This window comes from Gymnoscopelus microlampas (assembly GCF_963454915.1).
Source record: "Gymnoscopelus microlampas genome assembly, chromosome: 4".
NCBI classification, from domain to species: Eukaryota; Metazoa; Chordata; class Actinopteri; order Myctophiformes; family Myctophidae; genus Gymnoscopelus; species Gymnoscopelus microlampas.
In genome coordinates, this window is record NC_139941.1 from 45,344,070 (window position 1) to 45,359,440 (window position 15,371).

Sequence of the window (15,371 nt, forward strand, 5' to 3'; positions counted from 1 at the left end):
ATGGATGGATGGATAGGACACTTAGACAGACAGGACGGATAGGACACTTACACAGACGGATGGATACGACACTTACACAGACAGGACAGATGGATAGGACACTTACACAGACAGGACAGATGGATAAGACACTTACATAGACAGGACGGATAGGACAATTACAGGACGGATAGGACACTTACAGGACGGATAGGACACTTACAGGACGGATAGGACACTTACAGGACGGATAGGTCACTTACAGACAAGACAGATGGATAGGACACTTACATAGACAGAACGGATAGGACACTTATATAGACAGGATGTTTTTTCAAAAAAAACTAAAAAAAATTCAAACATGTTTTTTTGGGGGGGTTAGTTAAAGTTACAGGTATGGTGTGTTCGATAGGAAATGTGAGTTTACCATAATCACAGTAATCCTTATTCATATTCCATCAAGGGCTTTTGGAGAGGAATGAGACAGACTGCATTCGCTTTAGAGCACTGCAGAGGGGAGGTGTGTGTGTCTAGTATTACTATTAGTACTAGTAGGTGTTAAAACAGGAAAAATAATTGCTGTCTGTGGTTTAATATGGCTGTGGCAATATTTTTTACAAATAGCTCGCAGCAACGTATTGGAAAAAAAAGGACAATAAATGAACTAAATAGTTCATTTTTGGAACCATGAACTTTAGTTCAAAATGTGTAATTATGAACTGAACTAGTTCATGTAGAAAGTGAACTTTCCCAACACTGGCTACACTTGGTTGGTACAGATGATAAGATTATGACTATGGCATTAGTGGCATTCATCTTTATGGGTCAGTATTTATATTGTATTTGTTATCAGTGTCTTATGTCCTCTGAAACAATGTGGTTTATAGTGAGAACTTGTTTATGTACTTTTAAACTGAAGATGATGGTCAATGTTGATGATAATTTGGGGGAAATTACAATAGTATATTGTGTTGTTATCAACTATTAATTAATTTCCCAGTCCCCACTGCGCTGGAGGAGTGACACATGCTTAATTGATTTGACTAATTCATTATTGGAAGCAGTTGTATTCCAGAATATTTGGGGACGATCCTCCACTCTGTGTCAGGAAATGTATTCCTACTGCTGTAGATCTGCCATGCTGCATTATCATGCATAGTACATAATTGCCTCAGTTATCAAACTGCAAGATTTTTGATTGAAGAAAACATTTGAATTCAGATCATAGTTTTACTGCAAAACATGGTGTTATTCTGTGAAATGTTTTGAAAAGGAAATCCCACAGCCTTCAGGTCTATGTCAGCTTGTCAGCTTCTTGAAGTGCGCATGGTACTTTATTTCCCTGTGTTTAACTTAAGGCAGAATTGCAGTCTTATGTGGTTGCTGTGCATCTGCCTCCAGGCACCACTTTATGTCGGGGAGGGGGGGCGAATTTGCACTAACAATTAAATGAAAAATAAATATGAACCATTTAACCGTTGGTATTATCTGGTTACAAATGTCTTAACAGTTACCGGTTAAACGGTTAACCATGAACATTTGGTTATTTTCTTTTGTTTTCATAGGCCTGTGGCCCCCGACCTCAATTCATTTAACAATTTTGGGCCCCTGTCTAATCTAGTTGAATGCCCATGGCCTAGTATGTCGAGGCGATAATCTCTCATCGTCTTCAGCACCTGGTCCAATCTGGGTCAAGAAAGAAAGAAAAATGCTCATTAGATTGTTCATAAAATAATATGATCATAAGTACCACATTCTGATTTTGGATTGTATAGTTACCTTGCCATGATGTAACTCCAAATGTGGGCGAGCAATCAAAAATAGTTGATCCATTGGGTAGAAATTTTTCATTCAAATGTGCATCTCGTTGTTGATCAAGATCACCATGTTGATGAAATACATCAACATGGTGATCTTGTTCTTCTTCGGGCAAGAAATTAAACTTTTAAATGAAAAACGTAGATTGTCTTGATTAAAATGTAGCAGCGTCATGTGATTAGTGTGAAATGACCAGGTCCAGGCCTGGATTTACAGAGGCTTATGTCTAAAAATATATTGAATGCAAATTCTCTCTCTCACACACACACAAAATAACAGCCACAACACTACCAACATAGTCGTACTACAACCTGAAAGAAACGTGTTAGGGTTACACAACCAACATAGTCGTACTATACATATACAATTGTTGATTCCACAACCTGGAAGACCACAACCAGCAGAGCAACATCTTTAACCACATCAGCACACATACGACTCAATCAGCATCCAACATGCATACGCCACAAGCACCATCCAACAGACTGCAGCATGAAGCAACTGCAGCATCCAGCAAAGGAAAAGGAAACATTAGTTCCTAAAATGAGGTCCTACTATGAGGTGTCTTCAGAGGAAACCCCCGCCGGGCCGATATCTTTGGTGGAGACCACCAGTGGAGACCACCGTAGTCGACAGAAATCTGATCGAGCAGCAATCGAGCCACAGTGGAGGTCCACCTAAGACCAGGGTCAACCGCACGGAGGAATCCCCCCCCAGGCAGACAAATCCATGGATAGAGAGATCTCCATCTCTAAGATCCTCGCGTCTCCCGCCATCTCCTTGAGAACCTCAGTCTTCTGGGCACTCTGAGAGAGAGAGAAAGAAAGAAAGAAGTTTGCTTTAAAAAATATTATATTCAAAGATTTTCACAAATATTCATGATTTTTCTAAAATAGCAGATCTACAAGCTCATAGTGCGGCACTCGGTGCCGCGCTATGAGCTTGTATATCTGCTATTTTTGAATAGCCAAAGTATAAAAGGTTAAAGTGGTTACAAATAAAATTATTGTGATTCTATATTAACACATTTTGCTGGGGACCCCCTGGAACCCCCCCAAGGACCCCTGGGCGTCCCCGGACCCCACTTTGAGAACCAACGCTCTACAGCCCTTTCCCAATCAACAGGATTACCCTACCAGCTCTGCAGAGGAGAGACACGTGACCCACACATCATTTAACTTCCTCACAGGGTCAACAGCCTCAATAAACACATTTAACCTTTTAGTCCTTGTGTGTTGCTTTAACAAGGGAACCAGGATACCTGGTACTGCCAGACCCCTAGTGGTTGAGATCTGGATGGCTTCGCATGACGTGTGTGCAGAGGAAAAGAGGGACAGACCGAGCGACCGACCGACAAAGCCTCATGTAGGCCTGGGACCCCCTGGGTCTGGCAAAAATGTCATTATGCACACAGAGGAAACATTGCAACACAATTGATCTGTCACTTCCAAACCAGCTGGTGATGTCAATTAGTCATTTGACTCAGCTGTGTCTGTGTGACACACACCACAAGGTGTTGGTATCAAAATGTACTTTAAAACCCTTTAAGCCCTAGAACGCATCTGTACCATTTTTAGATTTGAGCTAAAAAGCTTTATTTTACACTTTGGCTATTCAAAAATAGCAGATCTACAAGCTCATAGCGCGGCACTGAGTGCCGCGCTATGAGCTTGTATATCTGCTATTTTTGAAAAATCGTGAAAATGTGTGCAAATCTTTGAATATATATATTTTTTTAAAGCGAACATTTTCAACTAAAATCTTTGCTTCTGGGACCCCCGGGAACAAGATATTTTGAGATGGGGGTCCGTGGCCAAATACATATACCGGCCAAATACAGACCCTTATGGGTCTGTAACTCTGACAGTGCATGTACAAATGTAACCAAATGGACCCTTATGGGTCTGTAACTCTGAAAGTGTACAAATGTAACCAAATGGACCCTTATGGGTCTGTAACTCTGAAAGTGTACAAATGTAACAAAATGGACCCTTATGGGTCTGTAACTCTGAGTTCCTCTTAGTATCCAGGGTGTTAACAGTCGGTACCTATGTTAGTTGATAGTGTCGTGTGCGCCTGAGAATGAAATCCCTCAACTGTGAAAAAAATATGAAAGAATTGACCATATTTTTCTAGTATTTGATCAAACAACATGAGTATAGGACCCTCAGACAAATTTCCTAATGTTGTTATACCACCATCTTTACAAGAATTAAACCCAGGGTCATTAAGGCCAGGAGGGAAGTCTGGGTTCCCCTGAATTGAGGTGAGAGGTGATGTTATTTTGGCTCGGCCCTCCAGGAGCCTCGCCACCCTCCACGCCCTAAGCGTGTTGGAAACAATTGGGTTTTTACAAAGTTTCTTCACTGTTTTAGGGTCTGTAAGAAACAAGAGATTCCGGAGAGGACAATCACACTGTGCAGCTTCAATATCTAGCCAAATTGAAGGCTGGTCACCCTTTAACCAGGCCGCTACAAACCGTAATAGGCTCTATGCACAGCAGCCATATTGGGAATGAATTGGGCCCCTTCCGTACTTCCTTCACAGGTGTTACCAATGATACTAATGAAGGCTCTGTTCCATTCTGGTCAGGGTGCTGATATTGTGCATGTTGGCTCACTAGAAACACTCCATTTTGGTTCCCAAATGGCCCCTTGTGTGTAACTCTGAGAGTGTAAAAATGTAACCAAATGGACCCGTAAGGGTAATTAGTATTATTGGCAACACCTGTGAAGGAAGTAAGGAAAGGGCCGAATTCATTCCCAATATGGCTGCTGTGCATAGAGCCTATTGTGCAGCTGCCTGATACCACTTTATAAGATCTAGTCCACCCTCAGGGCCAGACAGAACTTGTAATTTTGATAATTTTAACCGCGGAAATCGGTGCCGCGCTATGAGCTTGTAGATCTGCTGTTTTTGAATAGCCAAAGAAATCTCAAAATGACACAGATGTGTTCCCGGATTGAATGGGTTAACTCAACTATTATGTTATCAACACAATGACTCTTAATCATAAAGGAATTTCCAAACAGATCCCACTATATGTCACACACAGGCCCAGTTCATTCACACATTATAAAAAGACAAAACATGATACAAATATGAACATCCCTCCTCCTCCTCCTCTACAGCAGTGGTTCTCAAACTTTTTCATGTCAAGGACCCCCAAAATGATATGTATTTGGCCGCTGACCCCCATCTCAAAATATTTTGTTCCAGGGACCCCCAGAAGCAAAGATTTGAGTTACAAATGTTTGCTTTAAAAAATATTATATTCAAAGATTTGCACAAATATTCACGATTTTTCTAAAATAGCCAAAGTATAAAAGGTTAAAGTGGTTACAAATAAAATGATTGTGATTCTATATTAACACATTTTGCTGGGGACCCCCTGGAACCCCCCCAAGGACCCCACTTTGAGAACCAACGCTCTACAGCCCTTTCCCAATCAACAGGATTACCCTACCAGCTCTGCAGAGGAGAGACACGTGACCCACACATCATTTAACTTCCTCACAGGGTCAACAGCCTCAATAAACATATTTAAAACCCTTTTAGTCCTTGTGTGTTGCTTTAAAAATGTAATTATGCACACAGAGGAAACATTGCAACACAATTTATCTGTCACTTCCAAACCAGCTGGTGATGTCAATCAGTCATTTGACTCAGCTGTGTGTGTGTGTGTGTGTGTGTGTGTGTGTGTGTGTGTGTGTGTGTGTGTGTGTGTGTGTGTGTGTGTGTGTGTGTGGGCATCAAAATGTACTTTAAAACCCTTTAAGACCACCACCCTAGAACGCATCTGTACCATTTTTAGATTTGAGCTAAAAAGCTTTATTTTACACTTTGGCTATTCAAAAATAGCAGATCTACAAGCTCATAGCGCGGCACCGAGTGCCGCGCTATGAGCTTGTAGATCTGCTATTTTTGAAAACTCGTGAAAATGTGTGCAAATCTTTGAATATATATATTTTTTAAAGCGAACATTTTTAACTAAAATCTTTGCTTCTGGGACCCCCTGGAACAAAATATTTTGAGATGGGGGTCCGTGGCCAAATACATATAATTTTGGGGGTCCTTGACATGAAACAGAATGAGCACCACTGATATAGAAGCATACATTTTTCAGAATATTATAGAATAGGGATTTAGGAGACATGTAGAATCGGCTTCAGGTCTTAATGGGTCCCAAAAGTAGAAGTACTCATTATGCAGAATGTCCTGTTTCACAAGTTTTCAAATGGATACAAATCTTTTGAAAATAGCAGATCTACAAGCTCACAATGTGTCGCATCACGACGCATTGTGAGCTTGTAGATCTGCCATTTTCAAAAGGCCGAAATGGCTGAAGTGTTTAATATATGTTTAGTAATAATCAAAATCTACAAAGTAACTAGTAACTTAAGTTTGCAAATAGTAGTGGAGTAAAAGTACAATAGTTGTATCTTAGATGTAGTGGAGTAAAGTAAAAGTACTGCAAATTGGAAATATATATATATATGTATAAGTAAAGAAAAAAAGAAAAACTCACAGAGAATTCTCAGGTAGCTTCACCAGATAACCTCTGAGTAGTCATTAGAGCTGGATGTTCTGGTAGGATGTCATACTGTGAGAACCTCAGTCTTCTGGGCATTTAGGGCACAAGAGCACCCTCAGCACAGTCTGTGTCTGGAGTCTGTGTCTCCACTCTGAGAAACAACGAAAGAAAGAAAGAATTAATTCAAGTGAGCGAGAGCCAGTCACAACATACACAGCCTAGTGTATTGGTTCTCAAAGTGGGGTCCGGGGACCCCCAGGGGTCCTTGAGGGAGTTCCAGGGGGTCCCCCGCTAAATGATAGATTAGGAACAAATGGACCCTTATGGGTCTGTAACTCTGACAGTGTACAAATGGAACCAAATGGAACCAAATGGACCCTAACGGGTCCATTTGGTTACATTTGTACACTCTCAGAGTTACATTAACATAGATTTTACAGTTGTGGGGTCCCAGAGATAGAAATGCCATTAAATGGGGGTCCGTAGCCTAATGCATGTCAAACTGGGGGTCCTTGAGATTAAAATGGTTGAGAATCACTGCTCACCTGTTTGTCTGGATGGAGAATTCATTCACTTGTGTTTTAAACAGCCTGCTCTTCACCAGCCTAATAAACACTGATATCTTTACCCATAACCATGTCCATGTGGACTAATGTTACTTTAGCAGTTGTTAAAGTTCACTTTTAAACTGTCTTTTTTACTGCCAAACAATTAAACGTCGTGTTTGCTGCTTTGAGAGAGCGCGAGCGAGCGAGCGAGGCGGCAAACACCTGCTGTCGCTCTGATCTCTCACCGCAAAGCGGGCTGCTACTGTATGAGCATCTACAAGCTCACAATGCCTTGCACCGCAACGCATTGTGAGCTTGTAGATCTGCTATTTTCAAATGGCCGAAATATATATATAGGGCTTAAGTGGTTACTGTAGGTTTTGTAATAATAATCAAAATATACAAAGTAACTAGTAACTAAAGTTTTCAAACAATTGTAGTGGAGTAAAAGTACAATATTTATTTCTGGGATGTAGTGGAGTAGAAGTAAACGTACTGCAAATTGGAAATACTCGAGTAAAGTAAAAAATCTATATATATATATCTCAAAATTGTACTCAAAGTAGCCTACAGTACTTGAGTACATGTACTCTGTTACTTTCCAGCACTGACTAGGCCTGTCATGAAATGAATACCAAGGACCTCAATGGAAACAAGGCCTTTTAGACAAAGTATTATAAATGTAATTGTGATGTTTTACATTGTTTTGCCTAATAAAACACAGCTCAATAAAACACATATTATATATTCACTTTACACATCCTACTAGTTGCAATTGTGAAATTACTCGCAATTCCATAAAAAAAAACTCACCTGCTCGGAGATAATTGTCTTGTTTTAGCGTTTTAACAGCTTGTTCCACCAACATTGTTAACTCTACTCGACGTCCATGTGGAATAATGTTACATTATGAGTGGTTTAGTTCACTTTTTAACACTCTTTTTTACTTCTAAACATTTAAACAGAGCTGCGTCACAAACGCTCGTTCGTATTTGCCGCTCGGTGTGTGTGCGGGTGAGGCGGGGCTGAACCCTGCTCGCACTCTCGCTTTGATCTCACCCGCAAAGCCGCCTGCAATGGGCGTGGGCGGTGACGTCACGAAGAGTGGACACTGAGCAGATCTACAAGCTCACAATGCGTTGCCACGCGACGCATTGTGAGCTTGTAGATCTGCTATTTTCAAATGGCGGAAATGTGTATAGGGCTGAAGTGGTTAATGTATCTTTAGTGATAATAATCAAAATCTACAAAGTAGGCCTAACTACAATAAAGTTTTCAAATAATTGTGGTGGAGTAAAATTATGATATTGGCCTCTGAGATGTAATGGAGTAGAAGTAAAAGTACTGAAAATTGCAAATACTCCAGTAAAGTAAAAAAAATACCTACATATTTTTCATATGGTAGAATAATTAAATTAATACCATTATGGTAGAAGTGTGCAATTTCAGACAATTAAGGCACAGAGGAGATAGCTTCCTAAAATAAAATAAAATGGAATGCATCTTTTATTCACAGACTGTCTCACACAGACTATCATTGTGCTTATATTCACAGGTTGACTGTTCATTCTGCACAATCACCATTGATACACAAATCAGTGTTTTTAAAATAACGTTTAATTGTATGCAGTGTGCAGTCACGTCGAGTTTATTTTGATTTAGGCTGTCCTCGACCGCAAATAGTGCGAACTGCCGTTATATAAATATATTTTAAAGGACTATTTGCATTACTGGCCTATCACCATTAATGCAAACTGCCTTAAATTTATTTAAGCGATAATAGTGAGATATTATCACTTCTAAACATACTGTTAGCGTCCTAATAAAACCCCCAAAAACATGTCATGGTTTAAAACTGGTCTAAATGTAGACGTTTATATATGGTTTTGATTTAAACGTCTAAATCTTGGCTAAATTTAAACTATACTGTATAATGATCAATGGCTATTCAAATTGTTTTTGTCCAATAATTGGAGATCAGTTATGCAACTTACAGTTGTTTTTTACTCGATATTTATGGAATAATGCTTTAAATTCAGTCGGCTAAATTCGGTCTACATTATAGACCGATTCTAGACCAGCTAATTTAGGTCTAAAAAAAAACGGACGTCTAATATTCGACTATGGCTCACTGGGTTACTAATGAGCTTTTGGATAAAAGACCATGGAAATATTGTAACTTATTAGTGATCAGCACGGGTTAAGAAAACGGTTGTGCAGTGTACATGCAGAGTTATTATCAGGGTTGAGCTCTAGGGGGTACGGGCGGGTACGGCGTACCCTTAGTTCTGAGACTGTGGGGTCTGGGGGCTCGCGCGTGCTCCACATGCACTCACCGTCAGCGGCGGTCGTTAACACCTTAAAGTTTAAACAATAGCCTCTGAAGGTTCGCGCCGTCAGTGGCGAGACATTCTCAATAGCGTCTACCTGGCTGCTTTGCATAACATTGGGCTACTGGAGAAAAGCCACGGACTTGAATTGAATGTGTTTACATTCCTCTCACAATGAGAGACAACAGTCTCTGCACTGCAGAGTGTGAAGGGGATCGCTTAGCAGAGGACCCAGTTCTCTGAGACAAGACAAAGACAAGTTGTCTGATTATTTTAACTGCTTATGTGTGGGTGAGTCTATGTAAAGGGCTTTTATATAAAACTAAAAGGAAAATAAAATAATTGATTAATTGAAACAAAAATAAAAACAACAAATTAACAATGCAACAAAATGATAAGAAATATAAATACATTAATAATCACATGTTGAATACAGTATTAGTAAGTGGCTATGTGCACATGCCTGTGCGCGCGCACGTGACGTCATAAAATACAGTACCCTTAGTTCAAAAATCCACAGCTCACCACTGGTTATTATAATACAGCTGCTGCCTGCATGCTCTAAACACCAACTTCCTTCAACAGCTGCAATATGTGGAATAGACGGACTAAATGTGTGCCATCTGGTGGCTTTAGCAGCGCATTACACCCATGGCCCCATTGATTGGCGTTGCTTGTGTTCGTTGATCTTTGGTGGGTTTTTGTTGTTGTTTGTAAGACATACATTTTTGGAGGCAATTACAGGAAAACAGTATGAAATACATAGACATAAATAGATGGACACCTCATTGGCCACTGGGCCAGGGCCACACGTCAACATGTTAAGTAGGCCTACCTGAGATTCAACTTTTTTCTGTTTTAACAGTTTGCAGGAAGGGCCTGTTTTGCAAAAAAAGCCACAAAACATGAATGCGTGTCAAATGTGAATCACACATTGAGGGGCCTCCAAACAACCTTTTTAAATATTCCCATTTCAGAGGGTCTTGCCCACCGAGTTTACGACATGAAGAAGCAGAATGCAGCCAAGAGCCACCATTTAGTTGCATTACTGTCTAGCACTGGGGCTCTATTTGGAGTGGTGGTGGTAGTGATGGTAGTAGTGGGGGTAGTGGGAGTGGTGGTGGTCGTAAGCTCTTTGCATTGTGGAAGCGGAGGTGACCACTTACTATTAATTTCACATGTCACACTGGGTGAGCCAACCATCACAAATCCATCATCGCATTTAAATGTCACATGAGCCTTATATCCATAAGGGGGTGGAGGACCCTCGTATCGATTCAGATTTGGAACATTTGGCGTCGGACAAAGGACCTTTATACATGTTGGAGGTTCCGGATGGAATTTCCCATCAGTTTCACAGTTTAACGACTTCGATCCATCGAGTGTGAAATCCTTTTTACACGTGTATGTCACAACATGTCCATATTCATACTCTTCTTGCACTGGACTGTACCTGGCATTTGCAACCTGTGGTGGCGGATAACAGATAACCACTTCACATCTCCCGAGTCTGCCTATCCACCCATCAGCTCCACAAGTTACTTCTTTCTGACCTACCAAATAGTAACCGGTGTTGCAAGATAACACTGCCTTGTCACCAAACTGATTCCCATCAGGATAATCTATTATTCCATTATCCGGATCACCGAGGGAGCCACAAGATTTCCTCTCGCATATCATGTTCAAAGCAGGCTGCCAGGTTCCAGCGGTGCATGTGTATCTCCGAGTGCCCCCTGCAATCACATAGCCAATCTCACAGTCAAAGGTGACTTTATCTCCGTCTGGAAAGGTCACTTTAACAATGTCTTCACTACTCAAAATGGTGTTCGGCCCTGCTGTAGGTCGGGGACAGTCTTGAGCCTTAACAGCAAGGCCAAAGCTGCTCATTGCGAGCAAGTACAAGACGACACCCACGAGGATCATGACGTTTATGGACAGGGTACGTTCGGCTCACCGGAGGAGGGTGTCACTTTGGGGCTAGGATCAGAAATCTTATGTTCACTTCTGTCTACTTATAGCTAGTTGACATCAGTCATCTATGATGCCAGTATGACATCAGCACCTGTTGTCAGCATTTTTTCTAACTACTACTTGATGTTAAAAGTCTAAACCCTATAAAGTAGTCAGCCAACAACACAACAAAACGTTTTATTGTATTTTATTGTAAGTTATATTGTATTACCATACTCTACCATACAGTTTGGACAAAATACAAATGTATTCACTATTTTTTACCTTTTTTTAAATTCCTAGTTTGACCTTTTCTTCCTACATCTAGCCTGTATTTCACACTGCACTACTGCCATGACAACCACATTTACCTTGTGGGATCAATAAAAGTCTATATCTATTTATGTAAGCCTCATTATACTACAGTAGGATGATGTCACATGCCAAAAAGAACAGATCTACAAGTTAGCGTCTAGATCTGTTATTTACCTGTGCACAAGGCAGGAGACAAAACAAAACAAAGGACACAACATACACACAAGCCTAATTATCACGGTGACTTTTTCACAGACTTTGACCTAATCCTTAGTTTACAGGTATGTTCATTTACAGAAAATCAGGAATTTGACATATCAGTGCTGTAGCCTTTTGGCAATGCTTATAGGCTACGCGAAGTGATTTCCAATGAGTGTAACTGTTGAATAAGTTAACATTGCAAGTTTGCTAACATTACACAACCCATGGCAGACTACAGAAGAAATACATACAAATAAAAAAATCAGGATACAGTCCCTCACAGAGCCTCAGGAATATTTCAGGCAAATTCTTGAAACTTGAGTTTAACAACAAATTCCAGGCACGATTGCATGTCGTGACCATCTCCTCCCTGTTTTAATCTCAATTGTATTTTAAATGTTTATTTATTTAATTCTAACTGCCTATTGAAATTTCAATGTATACCCAAGAAAATAAATTGAATGCAAAAGAAAGAGGACACAGCTTCAGTGCAAAGACAATTGGATGAAACATGGTATGCAACTACAGTCTAGTAAATAAATCATTATTAATTGTAATAATTATTTGCAGACATTTCGGAGCTGTAAAGCGCTCTTATTCTGAGTCTCTCTTTGATTTCCTGATTGATTTCCTCATTGGTTTCCTGAGAGACTGGAATGCATCTCTGAACTTCTGTGAAGCAAAGCAGTACAACAATGGATTCAGACAGCTGTTCAACAGTTCACTCCAGATCCAGGAGGCATAGTAAGCAGTGTCTATCCGTGGAAGGATTTCCTCCTGTTCTGGATAGTACTTTTTCAACACAACAGCCACTGTCCTTACCAAATTACATGGCAGAAAGCTCAGACCAAATATCACCAAGCAGACGCCTATCATCTTCTGAGATTTCACCTTGACCGCCAGGCCCTTGGCTGTGTCAATATTAAGGCGAGCTACTGTGCTTGCCAGACGGCAGTAGAAAACGGCAGACACAGTGAAAGGTAGCAGGAATACGATCCACAAGAAGATGTTAATGACAAAATATGTATCTATCAGATGATTCTGGTGGATGCTGAGACAATGCTCATGTCCCCCCTCCTTACTGGACGGAAGAAGGGAAGCACAGACCACGGACAGGATCAAAACCAGAGCCCACACTGAGGCACACAGTTTTTGGACGAATCCTTTTTGTTTCATGCGAGCGTCCTCGTTGAAGTGTACCACGGCCACATATCGATGGATGCTGATGAGTGTGAGGAATATGATGCTGCTGTGAACGTGCGAAGCGAACAGCGCAATCTGAAAATAGCACAGAACCTTGTTACTACCGATGGAGAAGTACACGGCCACCATGGGGGAGACGGGCAGGGCTATGGCGTCGCTGAGGGCCAGGTGGAACTGCAGCACGGTGCCAGAGTTCCACCGCGACATGCGGCAGCAGAAGACCCAGAGGCTGAAGCTGTTGAGAAAGAAGCCCAGGATGAAGACCAGGCAAAGGAGAACGGTGAGACATATGTGTTGCTGCACCAGCGGTGCTGTGCTGGTGTATGATGACATGTTGCCGCTGCTCTTCAGAGGCAGGATGGTGGGAACCATTGTGGTGTTCATTTCTCACAGCCGGTTTCAGAATGGGTCGCGGAAGGAAGATTGCGGTTTCACACCTACATGAAAAAGAAACAATCAGCTCGTATGTTCATGTATAATTTAGGTATTTAGCAGAAGCTCTTATGCAGAGCGAGTTACAAGAGTGAAATGAGTAAATGCATGAACTTTGGCCTAGTTCATTACAACCCTCGGTTCCACAGATAGATATTGTGAAAAAAATAACATATCTACAAGCTCAGAACACCTCGCTTGTAGATCGGCTATTCTCAATTTGATCGCCTCTTTCTTATATTATTTGACAATTTGGCCAATGTTTTTATAGTATAGTTTGTTGATTACTTCTGATGCAGTAATGCCCTTTTTCTTTTCTTTCCTTTTTTAGGAATTAAAAAGGTCTTAAAAGTCACAAAAAATCACTTCACTGTCATCTGGGGACCCCCCTGGGGGTCCCGGCCCTCAGATTGAGAACCACTGCCCTAGTCAACAAACAACGCTTAGTAGTCACAAAAGTAGAGTGCAAAGAGAACAATGTAGGCTAAAGCTTCAAAGATACTAGGATACCATGGAAATATGGCATCCAATATCACTCTCAAACAATCTCAAAAGCATAATGGATACAATGCGTTCCAAGCATCATTATTTTGTCTACCACAGATGTTCACACCTACATGAAGGTGTGAACATCTGCTGCGCTGCAGTCTTGTCCCATTTAGATGCCATATTCTGAGAGGGCATTGAGCCCTCATGTGATGAGAAAGTGATGCAAAAGTGACGACTAGTTGCGCGTCTATTCAATGATCAGCCCTGTGAGCTGATAAAAAAGGGATTTGCTGAAATCGGCCTTCTGGTGGTGCTATAACATGACATTATGAAGTTTCACAGCAATTGGATGCTGCATTCATGATTTGTGGCATTTTGTTCAAAACGAGCCACTCCTGCAAAGTCTAGATGCCAATCTTAGATGATCAGAATGGAATATGAAAAATCGGACAGATCTGTCTTGATCACATGACTATACAGATTTGCGTGATGTTTGAACAAAAATCTGTAGGAGTACTATAAGAAATGTGTTTAGCAAAAATCGGCAAAAAGTGGCGCTATAAGGCTGATGTGAAAAATGTGGAGCAGAGGTTCTGCTCTGGCCTCCAGGGAGTGTGTGTGCATAGTTTCATGCACACACACGCACACACACACAGTTTCGGTGAATAGCTGTACACAGACGGACAGACACACACACACATGGACACACAGATGGACGTACGGACAGGGGGACAAACAGTCTCGGCCACAATACATTTTTGCTGTACGTTTGTTAAGGAAATGAAACCCTTGCCTTTCCTGTGCAAGAGAAAACATTACATTACATTACAGTCATTTAGCAGACGCTTTTATCCAAAGCGACTTACAATAAGTGCATTCAAGGGAGGGAACGAAACTACTAATCACCAGAAGTCTTAAGTGCATTTTCTGCAAAAACTTGCACTTGCCACCGCCCAACAGTTTAGGACGTTTTCAAATATCCCAGAAGTAAGATTATCAATTCTGTTAACAAACATTTTATCTAATGTAATTAATCTTTCTTATAACACTTATTCTATAAGCCTATATAGGTAGTCATAATGATCCTTCACACAGGATGTGGGCACACTCCAAAATGTGTGTACAAATACTTCAAATAAAAAACTGTTAAATACATACATCTTTAAACAGAGTACAGATTTATCTTCATATCGTTTTACTATATTCCAATGTGTAGATGCCATTCAGTGGTACACTCTAAGCACTCTTACCAGAATGAACTTGATGTGTCCTCAGTAGGTGGTGTTGCGGCTGCTTCGTTAGAACACCTCTGGTTACTGTAAGGGGTGGAGAGATACTGAAGGCAAGATGCCTTGAGGTTATTTTTTTCAGGTTCAGCCTTCAAGTTACAATGATCACCAGACAGAAGACAGATGGGCTATGAGAAACAGAAGCAGATATTGTATGAGCTAAGCAGAAACCTGGCATCTCCACATTTCATCTTTTAAGTTTTTTAATAAATTAAAGGGCCATTTTATAGTTTATTGTAATTGACAGTGTCATGAAAAAGTAGCAAAATTAGTATTGCGTTGT

The 15,371-nt window shown here is 40.8% G+C and overlaps 1 protein-coding gene across 1 annotated transcript; it reads right to left on the reverse strand.

The window, feature by feature from the left end:
- Nucleotides 1–12,111: 12,111 nt before the first annotated feature.
- Nucleotides 12,112–15,122, reverse strand: LOC311044334 (P2Y purinoceptor 2). Its single transcript, XM_084055834.1, has 2 exons — nt 15,050–15,122; nt 12,112–13,315 (listed from the first exon to the last, which is right to left on the reverse strand). The coding sequence occupies exon 2, from the start codon at nt 13,260–13,262 to the stop codon at nt 12,270–12,272; it is 993 nt and encodes a 330-aa protein (XP_083911960.1). The 5' UTR covers nt 13,263–13,315; nt 15,050–15,122; the 3' UTR covers nt 12,112–12,269.
- Nucleotides 15,123–15,371: the final 249 nt, after the last annotated feature.